The sequence below is a fragment of the Chrysochloris asiatica genome, unplaced genomic scaffold (genome assembly GCF_000296735.1).
Source record: "Chrysochloris asiatica unplaced genomic scaffold, ChrAsi1.0 scaffold00024, whole genome shotgun sequence".
NCBI classification, from domain to species: Eukaryota; Metazoa; Chordata; class Mammalia; order Afrosoricida; family Chrysochloridae; genus Chrysochloris; species Chrysochloris asiatica.
In genome coordinates this window covers 26,914,951-26,930,783 of record NW_006408542.1, presented here as the reverse complement: position 1 = coordinate 26,930,783, position 15,833 = coordinate 26,914,951, and the positions used below count along the sequence as shown (strand labels likewise).

General features: G+C 33.8%; 1 protein-coding gene across 2 annotated transcripts in view; it reads left to right on the top strand.

Annotated features, from left to right (window-relative positions):
• The window catches only part of NRXN1 (neurexin 1), a 1,648,890-nt gene that overhangs the window by 148,179 nt on the left and 1,484,878 nt on the right, over positions 1 to 15,833 (top strand). For both annotated transcript variants that reach the window (XM_006839445.1, XM_006839444.1), the window contains exons 3-4: positions 1,480 to 1,509; positions 2,260 to 2,271. In XM_006839445.1, coding sequence (XP_006839508.1) covers positions 1,480 to 1,509; positions 2,260 to 2,271 — 42 coding nt within the window. The remainder of the gene's footprint in view (positions 1 to 1,479; positions 1,510 to 2,259; positions 2,272 to 15,833) is intronic.

Sequence of the window (15,833 nt, the reverse complement as noted above, 5' to 3'; positions counted from 1 at the left end):
AGTGCTTATTCTATCTATTAGCTAGAATATCAGATAATTCCCTGATTTACTAATGAGTTATGAATTCTTACTAGGAAATAGACATACATATATATATATACATATATATATAGTCATTTTAAAATGTAAATTAAAGAAAAAAAATATGCAACTTGAATCACAATAAAAACATCATTCCTGAAAATAGAAAACATCTTCAGTCATCAAGAAGTTATTCATTTTTAATCTATTTGTATTTGTTATTAAATTATTCAGAAATAAATGATAATTTTCTGTTATATTTCAATTTTATAATGTTTTATAACCACATCTGCCCCGCAAGAACTTTGAATTCTCCTAACATTTTTAGGTGCTAGCACAAATTATCAGATACAACTAATGAATCATGCTATGTAGCTCAAAATAAATCTATTTTAAATAATACTGGAAATGAAATTGTAAATTTTATTAAAACTGACATATGTATACTTCAGTGTGCTATCTTTTCCTATATTATTGAAGTATATGCAGATTAATAGATTCATAACATAGAATAAAGAACTCAGAATCATGCCTTCCAGTAAAATATAGCTTCTTAAACAGTGAAAGAAATTATTAAAATAAATTAGTAGATTGTGAAGAAAAAAAGTGATTTTTATGTGAAGTTAATTGACTAGCAGAGATAGTAAATTATATAAATAAGCAAAGGGAATTTAAAAAATGAAATTATATTGGAAATATATACCATAAATATCTACAGTTATTTGCACTAACTCACAGTTAAACATAAAAGAAATACTTAAATAAAATGCTAGATAAATTTGTTCTCCATGGAAAGTTATTCCAGCCTATGTAGAACTGATACACTGTTTCTTAAAAACATTTATGATCACTTTCCAACTGCATGTCTGATGAGTTTTTTTTGTTTTGTTTTTTCTTTTTTGTACTTGGACAAGCCTATTCTATCGCTACATGTGTCAGACAAGCAGACATTTCTGCATTACCATTCCAGTGTGACCAAGTTTTTTGTTTTTCTTCATTATGAAACTGCTTATTTTTTGAGGAGGGGAAAAAGATCAGACCCAGCCCATGTTTCAGGTATTCCTTTGTGTTTTTTAAAATGTAATTTTATCACTGAAGTATGACAAGCCCTGTGTGGGCAGTGTGAAAAATAGTCGCATCAAAGGGCATGAAGGGCAGATACAATATTTCAGGGACTGGTTGGATTTGTTGTGCTCTTATGCTCTTGATCATTCAGATTCATACATAGAAGAAATACACAGTGCAGCACATCCCAGTGTTTAAATTACAGTTTTATAACTCTTTGCCCCAAAGCGTTCCAACAAGGGGTTCAAAGAATGCTTTTTTATTTGCCTCCGTGATACAGACATGTCTCATAGGAAGCAAGATGTCTGTCACTGAACATTTTTGTCACCGTGACAACCCTGCCTTTCCATGCTCCCTTGTTTATTGCTGACTGTGCTCTTGTTTCCCTTCAAGGTCTGGCGCACCTGATGATGGGCGACCAAGGTATGGGCTCTGTTCCTTTTCCACTCTGCTTTCAGTGTTTTCTTGTTTTGTAGCTGCTCTCAAACCATCACTGCAAAAGATGGGTGAATGCTTGCAAATTATATGGCTGCAAATTAAATACGTAATTTTTGTTCATATTTTTTTTCATGTGTTTTACTCCCATTGATTTGTTGGTTTGATTTCGTTTGCTCCTTCAGTTTTTATGCTTCTTTATTCCTTGCACTATAATATCTGCAAATAAATGAGACATAAGAAATTGTGAATTTAAAATCTCCATTCATTTATCTGCCTGTGCAGTTAAAGGCAGTAAAGAAAAACTTGAACCATCAGAAGTTAATACCTGAAAGAAGAGTCTCGGTTTATCCTATTGTATCAACGAGAGTTCATTTCTCATCCATGCATGGCAGGCATCATTGGCTTCTGGCTTCTAGAATGCTGAGTATACTGTTCCACAGAATCAATACTTTTTCTTACTTCAGTCATTGTGTACCTCCCTTTTGTGTGATCTTTCAAAGTGAGCATGGCTCTTCCAATTTTCTTGCATGTCTTTGTCTTTAAAAAGGCAGAATTCTCAACATGAACTGATTGCATCTCCATTTGTCTTCAAATCCTTATTTAAACTTTGTCTTTTTTAATTTTCAGTTAGTAGTGCATTTACATGTATTCATAATTCTTACTGTTGTTTCTCTTCTTTCTATTTTCTTTCTCGGGAAATCCTTTCTCCATGGAACCATTTCATCAAATCCATAGGTAAAAGTAAAGGTACTACATTATTTTACTTCTTTTTAATACCATCTGTATAAATGATAGTGTGTCTAAGTAATGCAAATATATTTAGACCGTTTGGCATTGGTAATGGGGACTGGGAGGTAGGTATATGTGTTAATGAATTATTTTTCATATTTACGGTAAGAAAATTCATGAAAATGTTTCACTTCTTTTTTTGTTTTGTTTTGTGTTTTAGAGGAGTTTTTAGTTACCTGCTTACTTGATTAGTGTATTTACAGTTTAGCTACAGGTTTGTGTGTCAGTTTTTGCAGTGTTAGTTAATAGCAGTTCATTAGGAGCACAGTCACCATAAGCCTATCATCCTTGAACATTCAACCCTGGAGCATACCTGCCCCAGCACTCTTCACTGACATGTAAGTCTAAGCATGCATAGCATTGAAATTGCCCTGCTGTGCATTCATCATCTGTTGTCTGCTCAGTGTCATGCATACACATTAGCTCCATGATGACCTGAAAAGGCTATACGGTGTGGGAGCCAGAACAGCCCATTTTCTCTTTCTTGCTTACTAACTTTCCTTTAAGAACATTACCAACCAGGTGTGTATTCCTGCATCACTTGGTAAGTCAGGCATGTGTACTCTTTGATGGCTTTGGTACATATTCAGAAGCATGTGGAATTTGACATTTAGAATCATCCACAGTGAGAATGCAGTTGTGTTTGGTGTTTTTTTTAAAAGGAAGTAGACAATATGCAACTTTGGTAAATTTATAGATTAGCCTTTATGTTAACAATTTAAATGATATATTAGTAAATATGACCTTGGTTTGTAGTTTTTGAGTGTTTTTAAATGCAGGAATGTTTCTTATCCTTGAAATCTCTGGATTTTTCAGATGCTCTAAATGTTAGTACTGAGAATTGGGACCAAAACATGCAGTTCTGCATCTTAACATTTGTGTCATCTATCAGGGAAACTTTTTTTACTTGAAAAGGCACCTGAATCTGTTCCAGGCAACAAGTTGAAAAAAGGTCAAAGTTCTAAATATAAAGAGTTTTCAAAACAAATGCTGTTTAGATACTAAGAGAAAATAAAAGAACTTATGCCATTGCAATGTGTTTTAGTCAATCTTTTCATATAATATAATTTGATCTTGTTTTAAGCTTTCTGTAAATTATACAGATGATAAGATATATCAAACCTTTTGGTGATTTTGTGTACCATTTGGGGTGCTTTATAAATGTTTTTAGAGGAGTCCAAATTTTCATCCATAGTCCTCTTTTACATGATAATTTCCCAACATTTTCTTTAATATAGAATTCCAGATGACATAGATCTGTATTTATAGCTTATTTTACTGAGCATGTGAAATATATGTCTCTGTATTTGTATATGTGCATGTATGTATGTGAATGCACATATATATATTACATAATTTTTACATGTGTACAAACACATATATTCATACTTTCATGAAAAAGTAACTTAGATAACTTTATATATATAGAATCATTTAACTCTACATATGGTATAGTTCATATTTATATGCAGTTAATATTTATCTTGGTGTAATTATTGTAATTGTTATGTAACTTCATGCAGTTTTAGTATGTCTGTCTTAAACGCTGTCTGTTGGCATGTGTGTCAAACATATTTAGATTTGCATTAGATTACTGTCCTCAATCAGGCCAAAACTACAGTGGACAAGATTTTGACTTTTCCTTTGCAATCTTCTTTATAGGGGACCAAATTATTCTTTGATGTTAAATGAGGAATGATTTTAAGATGAACTTGAGTATTTTCCCAACTCAGAGTGATGACCTTTACATTGTTGGTTAATTAGATGGGGAGAAATGATGAACACGATTTGTAAGCCTTCTTTAATTAGCAAACAAATCTGCATTCTTGAGCAACACTATAATTATGTCTATGACATGGCACTCACAATCAACACTGATAGTGTAGGAAAACAAAAACAGGGGGAAAGTAGTGTTGATAAGTCACAGAAAAGAAATTCTGAAAGGGAGGTACAAAGTGAGATTTGAATTCAGAAAAAAAAAAAAAAAGGTAAAGATAACATGAATAAGAGTTTCCCTTGGGTATATATTCTTACCTGGAGTTGCTGTTGGAGGACACAAAGATGTCTAGAAATCTTCCTTGTTGCTGCTGCTAAATACCGTTGATTCCGACAATTCTGACTCATAGCGTCTCTATATAGGGTTCCCAACTAGTGGCTGATGAGTTGAATGGCAGACTTTGAGGTTCAAACAGACCTTGCAATTGGGTGCTTGTCACACACCAGGTTAAATATTTCAAGCGCATAAAGTAGATATCAAACCTGATGAATTAAAAATAATTGATTTAATTGTAAGCTTATGCTTTGCATATCTTTACATCATAATAAATAGCAGTAGCTTTTCTCCACACCACTTTTCTCTAAAGAAGTACTGACCTGAAGCTCTTTTCAGTGATGCTTAGGACTTGCATCTTGCTTTTCTGATCCTAGAGACGAAATTGGATTTGAGAACATCATCACTTTGATGTCTTATTCATGATTTTTATATTTTCTTAAGTTTTAAACAATGAATGATAAATACATTTCATTAAAAAAAACAAAAAAACAAAACAACAAGCAGCAAGCATGACGTGTAAAGAGAACAGTCCATTTGATAATTATCCTCCTCCTCTTACCTCATTCCTCTCTTCAGCGAGAAGCACTTGTATCGCTTTGTTGTGAATCCTTCCACACTTGCTAATGTTTCAGGACTTAAAAATTATAAAATCCTTTACCATTTGTATAGTACAATTATTACTACATTGGTGAAATATTATGGAACACTGTTATGTGTCAGATACAGTGCTGACAAAATCACAATGAATGAAATGAAAGCTCTTACTTTTTCCATAAACTCCAGTGCCTACTATTTTCAAGTGACTGTTCTTTGTCAAAATTTATAGTTAAGTATTTGCATTTGCTTTCATGTTTTTTTTTAAACAAAGATACGTATCCTTTAACTGGATATAGTAAGAATAAACTTTGTTACAAAGAAGAATAGCTTTCTTTGGGACAGTTGAGGAGAGATATTGTCTTGAGACATCATCACGTGTGTTGGTTGTAGGTTGCTGTGATTATGTGCTGTCAAGTCTGCTCCAATTCATAGTGACCCTTTTTAGGGTTTCTGAGGAGCAGCTGATGAGTTTGAACAGCCTAATTTGAAGTTCAATCCAACCTTGAGATCAAGTACATATACTATGGTGCCATACCAGGACTTCGGTTATTAAGTGCCCTGGGGTTGGTCCAACCCATAGCAACCGGGAATAGGGTTTCCAAGGAGCAGCTGGTAAGCTTGAATCACCGACCTTGTGGTTCAGACTTTGTAGTTCAGCACTGGATCCAAAAGATCTTGCAGAAATTGTCTTTGATTTTTTTTTTTTACTTGAAACTTGTCACTGGTTTTATTATTAGGAGGTTTCAGATTTTTCACTTTATTCTTCATTCTACCTAGAATTTAGGTCTATGTATTTGTTCCAAACTCTTGTTTTCTTTTTTAAATTTGTCTTATTTTCTGGGTATGTTTAACTGGTCACTTTATTTTAATAATTGGTTGACTTTTTTTAAACTCTAGTCAGAGAGATAGGAATGACCGTTCAAATCAAGAAATGTCCGAATAAGTTACACATGCAAAACATTAGGGCTGGTTAATTAGTAGGTTCCCAGTTTAAGACCTGTGATTTTTCCCTTATAACAATTATCATAATGGTTGTATGTGCTTATATATTTAATGTAGACCTTTCCTACTAGAGTGTAAGCTCAGTGAGAGCAGGGAGCTTATGTTTTTTTCTTTACCATTTATTTCCAGGACATTCTTATTACTGTATTTTGAGTTTGCTTTTTTGATGAGTTAAGTATGTGGCCCAGGGTGAAGGCGGTATGAAAAAACTGGATGCAAGCTGTAGAGGACAGGAGGGTTGGGGCAGATAAAGTAGGGAATGAATAGGGAAGATAAAGAATTGTATCAGCAAATTACATGGAATGCTCTGTCTCTGTCTCCTAACTTTCTTTTTGTATTCTATCATTCCTATTCCTTCCCAATGCTGCAATATTTCTTTCTAGTAAGTTATCATTCCAGTATCACTATAATATGACTTAACAGATGAACTTCAATGAGTCTATAATGAACTAAAGTGAATGGAGTTTTGTGTTGAAGGTTTTTCAAATATTTCCATGTGATTCAACATCACAATGACAAATAATAAAACTTTACTTTCTAACGTTCCCTATTCGGAAAACAAGATTTGAAATTGCCTGAAGTCTGCATTTAATGTTATGATCGCTTATTTGGTTTCCATGATTTTTCATTTTTTCTTTCTTTTTTAGCCACATAGTATCAAGTGTGACGTTTCATAAGAATTGTGTTAAAATTGAGTTTGGATTGTTAGCTTTCAGATAACCCAAAGAATGCACACCTTCTCTTGTGATGTGATCATATTTGACATTCTTTGAATTCATAGATTCTATATCATATGTCAGGTTGTCTCTGTCAAATGGATATTAAGTGTTTATTTACCCTAGATGTCCATGTTACTAGAAGACCAGCATATTAAAAATAGAAGTGTCAAGCATATAATTACACAAATAAAAAGTACACAAATACTGCTATATTTATAAGCATTTAGTTCATGAATTATAATACTTTATTAAAGAAATAAAAACTTAAATCTGAATACTAACTGTAGTGATATTAGTTGTTGTTGTTAAGTACTGTCAAGTTGGTTCCAACTCATAGCAACCCTGTATAGAGTTTCTGTGGAGTAGCCGATATATTTGAACTACTGAGCTTGTGGTTAGCATTCCAGTACTTATCCTACCACATCACACCAAGACTCCTGCTAAGGTTGGTGGTTCAAACCAGAGCTCTTAGGAAACCATATACAGTGTAGCTATGAGTGGAAACTACTGACAACACTTAACAGCATCTTATAGGTATATGGATATACAACAGTGTTGTACTTCAGGATTAATACCTCGGTACAGTTAATTGCACTACAGCTATTTGATGAAAAATATCCAATATTATCATGTGCTATCAAAATATATCTGTGTCACAGCACAACTTACTTTTTATTTTATCTTTCTCTTAAAATAAATTTGATACTTACTTAGAGAAGAATATAAAGTATTTAGTGTTTTTGTACATTTTCTTTTGTCACCATGATTTTTCTTATCATCTCTCAATTATTACATTATCATGTGACTAGTTTGCCTATGAGATACCCAACTTCTGATTACCAGTATCATGGTGTATATGTATTTTATGATTTAAATATATTTTTTCTGTGGTTTTAATATACACTAATTTGATTTTGAATGCATCATACATTTTCCTTTTCTTCTGTATGGGTTCATAAATCAAGTCCTATGATATTTAGTACTCTGCATTATTCAAAAGAGAGAACCTTATTGTACTGAAATGTCTATGTTTTTATACATATGCAAACGAAGAAATTATTTGCTTTGGTAATTATTGTGCCCACATTGTTGCACTACTGGATGTTCTTAATAAACAATCACAGAATCTCACCTTAAAAAATCAGATGTTAAATAGCTACGTAAGCAGTATGAGATACACAGAAGGAATTGTGAATATTTAGAATTTGCTATTTGTTTTGCAGTTTATCTTTAGCTCAAATGTCCATCAAATCCAGGTACAATACAACCAAAAAAGGTTATTTGAAGGGTATAAATTTTTCTCCTATTGTGATTTACTTCATCATGTTTTTATATTTAGAACTAATAGAAGTCCTAACTCATCTGAATTTTTATGCTTCTGTCTCTGTGATGAGAAGTTTGCCATGTCCCTGTGCCTCCTGTAAACAGTGGTGGCTTTGAATAATTGATCAACTAGGCAATGATTGTTTTAGACTTGAAATAGATTAATTTATCCTCAGAAAAGAGCACAAAACAGACAGGTAGTTTTAAAGTGAAGCGGTATAAATATAAAGTTAGATGCTTACTGGGACATTGCAAAAAAACAAAACATATATTATAACATACTGACTTTGATAAAAGGTTGATTTCTCCTCCAAAATAATGGCTTTAACTTCCCTATATGTTTGAGAATATATTTTCTTTAATATAGATCTTTTATTTTTTTAATCAACATCAACAATTTTAGGAGGGTAAGATGCATTTTTATTAAATTTTGTTGACCAGTAGTTTTAAGAAGCAATGCTATTTACCAGAATGCAGAGTTCATGTACCAAAGAAATCTGAAAGATTGGGATCATATAATTTTGGAACCAAATGAATATTAGAGATTACCTAAAAATAAGTGCTGACACTCTTTGAGTAACATGACATGAGAAGAGATATTATTTGTTATGTCATGCTAAGCCTTGTAGAAACTTTGAACTGGAATAACTAACATAGAATAACCAATCTTGAGGACATTTCAAATATTTTCCTCCAATTTAATTTGTTTAGGGTAATGGGAGTAATTGAAGAGTTTTAATTAGGGATATAAAATAACTAGGTTAAATTCTACCTTGTATCATGTCTATTGATATGGTTTGAAAGGTGAGCATAAGAAGGACTCATTTAGTATAAGTTCTTGAAACAAGTTGTGATGCTTTTTAAAATCTTTACGTTTCTTATGAAAATTATAATCTTTACAAAAGTGTTAGATAAAAAGGAAACCACTGAGTTTTTTATGCATTGATAACCAAAGTATGAAGATAACGTTTTGAAAATAAAATTATTTATTTTTAACCTAAATAAATAAATAAATTTAGAGTTAATATAAAAGAAACCTATAAAAGAATGTTTTCTAAGATACAAGTGCTTCTCATTTTTAAGCTTTTCATTTAGTGAGGAGAAAAACTTTCCACCTTGTAACTGAATGCTGTATGTAGATAGCATGGTACATAAGAGCTTGAATCATCAATTCATGTAATCTTTTTTTCCCTCAACTCTTTGGATAGATGCTTTAGCCTTACATATTTAAATATTAGCATCTGCGATATGATACATGTTAATAAAAAAACTCTACTATTGAGCACGGCATTACATGACAAATTGCAGGAATCTCTTAAAAAAGAATTCTTATGAATGTATTTTTTTAAGATACAACTTGCATTTGGGTTCAATGAATGTGTAATATTTGAAAAGTTTAATTAAAAAGCATTAATATTTTTCCCCCATCATATTAATGATCCTATAATTATTTTAAGGAGCTCTGGTAGTACAGTGATTAGGAGTTGGCTGCTAACCTCAAAGTCAAACCTCAAGGTCAAACTTTCCATGGGAAAAAGGTGAGACTTTTTGCTTTCATAAAGATTTACAGCCTCAGAAACACTATACAGGGTTGCTATGAGTCAGAACAGACTCCATGGCACATAAACAACCAAATATAATTATTTTAATGATTCTACGACTGTTTGAGGTTGTAATTAACTGGACATCAGTTCCTAATGGCCCCAATTTGACAGAGAACATTTGTACAATAAACCATTAAAGATGATTCTACTTAATTAGAAACTATTTAGATTACCTTGGTAGCTCTTCACACTTTGTGTTTTGCTTGTATATAAAGAAGCTCAAATGGACTTGCTTAACAAACCTAGTTTAGTGGCAAAAGTGCTGCTTTTCAAATGTAAATTTATGGAGTGTAGAGGGCAGGGAGGTAAATATTTTCTCAATAGAGTACAAGTACTATTCGAAGAAAACTTTTTGTGAACTGTTTTGCTCTACTAATGACTTCACAGAATTATATATCATTGTGTTTGGTATTAGCTGCTTAGTCAAGAGCAAAGTTTCTAGGAAAAATTAATTAGATACTGGAAAAACAGCATCATTACCTTGAGATACTTGAATAATTGCTTAACACCTTCACATCCTTAAGATTTTGCTCATATTTCACCATCTCAGTGAGTCTTATGTTGACCACCCTACTTAATTTTGCAATATGCTTCTCTCCTCACTTCCATAGCCATATAGAGTTTCTCTTCAACAGAACTTAAGAACTTTTAACAGCTTTTTTTTTTTTTTTTATGTTTTCTGTTTATTGTCTTTCTCCCAACAGAAGATAAGCCTTATGAGGGTTAGAGATTTCTGTCATGTTCTGATGTATCTCAAGAGTTCCTGGCTAACACAAATGGACACTGAACAACAATTGTTTAATGACTGCTTAACTAACAGTTGTTGTTGTTAAATGCTGTCAAGTTGGTTCTGACCCATAGTGACCCAATATAGGGTTTCCTAGGAGAGGCTGGTGAGTTTGAACTGCTGATCTTGCAGTTCAAACTGACCTTGTGCTTGAGTGCTTATCCTATGGTGCCATACCAGTGCCTTACATTTATAAAATTTCCTTTTGAATTTACTTTGGATATTATTTTTGCTTAATAATAGTACACTGATTTTCAAACTTTCTTCTCTTTTTTTGCTTCAAAATAGATCTCCCCATGAAGGAGGAAAAAAATGAAATCAATAAATGCAGACTTTTTTTGATTGAACTGGAAGTAAGGGGAACGCAGACATGTCTCTTTCCCTATCCAATCCAAGTGGCCATGGGAAATTCGGAACCAACAATAGATGGACAACTTTTTCCTTCAAATTTTCTCTATTAGTCACTCTTAAGTGAAGATTAATTTAAGAAGGGGGATTTTTTTATTTTATTATTTGTCTCCATGAGCATAGAATATGGTGCTGTAGGATAAGCACTGGATCATAAGATCAGTTTAAACACAAGGTCTACAGTTCAAACCCACCAGCCATTTGATTCTCAGGACAAAGATGAGGCATTCTGCTTCCATAAATTGTTGTTGTTGTTAAGTGATGTGGAGTTGGTCCTAACTCATAGTAACCCTGTATAATATTTCCAAGGAGTGGCTGATGAGCTTAAACTGCTGCTCTTGTGGTTCAAAATGAGCTTGTGGTTAAGTGCTTATCTTACAGTGCCACACCATGACTCCATAAATATTAAAGCCCTGGAAACCCTAGGGAGCAATTCTACTTAATCCTATAGGATTGCAATGAGTCCAAATTAACATAAAAGCATTAGGTGGGTGTGCATATAGACATAGGAAAAAGATCTTTGTAAGATTATCTCCTAAATAACATGATTCATTGTGATTTCTTGATGAACTAACCTTTTACCAAATTCTGACTGAGGTAAAGTTTTACAGGAGGAAGTAGACCTCCTTGTGCTTTATGTTCCTGTTGCACTTCTTACATAAAGAAAAGTAGATTCGTTCTTTTCAGCTTCTCAAATTAAGGGCCTTTGACTTTTTCCTAACACAGGAATAAATGTTCACATATTCAAAGAGATGTGTAACAAGGAGTTTAGTTCTGCAACCAACTAGCCTAAATGGTGGAATCTAGGTTGGATAGCTACAATGGTAGGAAATCTCTGAATTAAAAACAGTAATAAAACTACAGTGACTTTGGCTGTATTTCACTTAAAATGAGACTCGTTTTACTTGTCTTTTGAAAAAAGAATAATATATAGTTTCATTAGTCTTAGTTTATTACTTAGATTGTATCTGAAATCACCAAGAAGATTATTCTGCTTTATGTGGCACTGTGAGTTTTCTACATGGTGTAAAGCCACAGCATTTCAGAGTGAATTTTCTCAAGGTTACTGGCATTAAGAAACACAAGTATGTGGATGATAATAGTTAACATTTCTTAAGATACGTCTTTACACATTGAAATTATACTTGTTCGTGCAAAATATATGTGCTTAAAATGTTCTCTCTTTTCTGCTTGCCTTATATTTGTTAATGAATTTCCTATACAGGGTTGCTATGAGTTGGAACCAATTCAGCAGTGCTTAGCAACAACTTCAACTGGTACTATTCAGAATGGGCTATATATTTGGTCAATGTTATTGTTCTTGAGTGCAACGAATCAGTTCCAACTCATAGTGACCTGGCCTGTATAGTGTTTCTGAGGAATAGCGCATAAGCTTGACATACCCACTTTGTGAGCCACAGTCCAAAGCTGAAGTTGTTGCCATTAAGTATTACTATTGACTGAAATAAGGAAAAATGCATTGAGATTACCAGAGCTGTGAACTTAAAATAACATTTTCTCTCATCTGAGAAAAAAATACAAAAACCGTATTTACATTACTCAGCTATACATTAGAAATTAGACTACTGACACAATGAATAAATTAATTTTGGAAAATAAAATTACTCATGGTTTATATGGAGTTTCCAGGCAATATTTTCTTTTTTGGCTTGATTTACCTTGTCGACTGACCCAGTTTTTTCATTTCATTTTGTGGACTTGGCATTATAAAGTCAGTAGACATTTGGAGAAAATTAAATTACTCCACTCAAGAAAACAATCAAATTTAGAAAGGATTAAAGGTTGCCAGGGATGTTGTTGTTAAGTGCCATCAGAGGATGGAAATTCTTAAACTGATCAATTGTGAATCCAGTTCTCAGGAAAATATTTCCTCGCAAGTTAACCATAGGATTTTGTAGATTGCTAGCTGCAAAATCTGCTAAACTTAGTGAACAAATATTCTTGATGATGTTCTGATATAAAAGAACTCTGTGATGGCTTATTATAACGGTCTTTCTAGTGCTTATATTATTTTTATTATGAATTGAGTGAAGATTCACCAACAAAATCATCAGTTTTACATTCAACAGAAAATGTTTCATCTAAAGGATTGCAATCCCTTCCATGGAACAACCATTGTTTGGTTCTTCCCTGTGGCTCCTATTTCCTTTCCAACCACCTTCCCATCCCTTCTTGCCTTTGTCCTTAGGTACTTGTTGTCCCTTTGGTTTTGAATGATTAACCATTCTATCATTCATAGTGAACAAGTCTTACTAGTGCTGTTGTTCCCCCTACATACCTATCTACTGCTTGGCCAAAAGTTGTTCCCCCATATACCTATCTACTGCTTGGCTGAAATTTGTTTTCCCATATACCTATCTACTGCTTGGCTGAAAGAGAGGGTGTGTTCTTTTCCAAGACCGCAGTCTCAGCTTCCTCAAGTCTCTGGCCAATAAGCCCAACCTTGTGTTTTTTTGTTTTTTTTTTAATTTTGAGTTTTGTTCCACACATTTTTCTAGTGCTTATTTTTTTTAAATAAAATGATTATTTGACTAACAATCAGTAGTGTGTGCATGTTGAATTGTTTCTCCATCAGCTATACTTTCTGTGATCAGTGTCATTCTTTGTGAGAGAACTGGCTGAAGTTATGAGTCGTTAAATTTTATGGAAAAATAAAGAGAAACTGATTGATCCAAAAGGAGGACAAATGATGACTTGGTGAATGTGAGATCGATTGTATTTGGCATTGTATCTCTCATTCTTGAAGAGTAAGTAAATGACCTGTTGTTGTTGTTATGTGCTGTGGAGTCGGTTCCGACTCATAGCGACTATGTACAGGGTTTCCGAGGCTGTACATCTTTACGGAAGCAAAAAGCCTTATCTTTCTCTCTTGGAACAGATGGTAGTTTCGAACTGCTGACCTTGCTATTTACAGCCCAATTCGTAACCACTATGCTGCCAGAGCTCCATAAATGACCTGTTAGGTAAAGTCAATTTCTCTTTTTTCCTACTACTTCACGTATGTTATGTCCTATATGATGGTAAGTAAACAAGTATTGCTATAAAACCATAGAAACCTTCATTAAACAGCAGTGTTAAAATGTGAAGCTATTGTTTCTCACCATATTTTCATCTTGGTACATGTGCTTCTGAAGGTAGTGTTTCCATCCCTATAACCCTTCTCCCAAGGAATTCTGTGCGCCTCAGTTGACACACAGATAAAACAGCACTGATGGCGTCCTTCGAGGACTCAAATCATATTCCTTTTCAATGTTCTTTAAATTTGGGGGACAAAAAGAAACCTGAAAAGGCAAGATAAAAGCTGTACGGTGGAGAGGGTACGATTTCCCAGTGAAATTATCATAGGACAGACCTTGTTACCATTGAAAAATAAGCAGGTACATTGTTACGATGGGAAAAAATTCCTTGGCCCAATTTTCCTGGCCTCTTTCTCACCTATACAACTTTCAAATTATTAAAATTTCTCCCTAATAAGCATCCATGATCATTTTGTGTTCTTGTGTGAAAATCTGTCAGGAATACCCTGTAAAAAGCAGTCACTTTAACCTTCAGAGCTAACTTCTTTGCTTTGAATTTAACTGGCCAAGCAGATCTCCTCAGAAGCCACTACTTTGATTGGACCTTTATTTGAAGACACCCTAATGAGACAAAGAGAAGTGTATTGCTGAGAGAATGGCACTGCAAAAATACGTTGATTGCAGAGACGCATTTAAACGTGTTTTGTTTGGAATAAACTCTTGCATATATGAAGTGGACCCCCACTAGCAAAGCTTCTTAACCTCATGTAAAAGAAGACTTTCTCTTTAAGCACGGCTGCTCAAGTGACTGTGTTAGAACATCTGAACAAATTCTCAGACTCTACTACAAATGTTGCACCTTATATCATTGTTCTGACCCCATAGTTTTCAAATCTTGGTGGCCCCTTTAATATCTCCTAAGGCACAGTTTTAAAAACACAAAATATTAAAGACCACAAGAAATAATTTTATCCATTAGGTCTACAAAGGACTGGAATTCAAAACTTTTAATGTTTCCTGCTTTTATAACCTCTGTATCCTTACCCCCTTGAAACATTTTTATGCACAGCCATTTTAGGAAGAGTGCTACCAGCTCAGATAATTAGCCTTTTCTCTCATGAGGTGATAATTTGCTATTCCTGGTGAGGAAGTTTCTTCTCTTCCCTCACTTTGCAGTGACATATACAACTTGTTAACTCACCCCATAAAGCTTTTGTTCCCTATAAAAAGAATACTTATTATCATGCTTTAAGAGACGTTGGTCTATTGTGAGAGGATGGAGAAAAGGCATGTGGTAATTCAATTATTCTTACTCTTTAACACAGAAGCTAAACAATTGGTTTTCTTACTAGTAAAATTTTCCTTTGGTTCTTTCAAGTGTAAAGGTCATTAAAACTTTCATTATGTGAAGTTTTGACTATATGCTTTAAGATCCTAGATCTTACTGAAGTTCATTAAAAGCTGGAGAATTCTATCTGATCTGCTTCAGTCATTAAAGCACATTTGGCTAGAGTCTCATATTATCAGATCCTAGCATGCAGACATGTATTTGGTTAATCAACACTGTCTGTCAGTTCTTTGTACTGTGGTGGCTTTTATGTTGCTGTGATGCTGGAAGCTATGCCTTCAGTGTTTCAAATACCAGCAGCATCACCTATGGTAGATAGGTTTCAGTGAGCTTCCAGACTAAGACAGTCTAGGAAGCCTTGGAAGAAATCAGCATGTGATGTTGCTTTATGCCTGGAGTTGTAAATGAAGCAGAAGTGATTGATGTAAAGAACTTATTGTATTTATATATATGGAGCTCTGGTAGCATAGTGGCTGTGAATCAGGCTGCTAACCTCAGGGTCAGCAGTTCAAAACTGCCAGCTGTTACATGGGAGAAAGATGAGGCTTTCTGCTCCCCTAATGATTTAGAGCCTCGGAAACCCTATGCAGAGTCGCTATGAGTCGGAACCAACTCCACGGCATGTAACAACCACCACCATT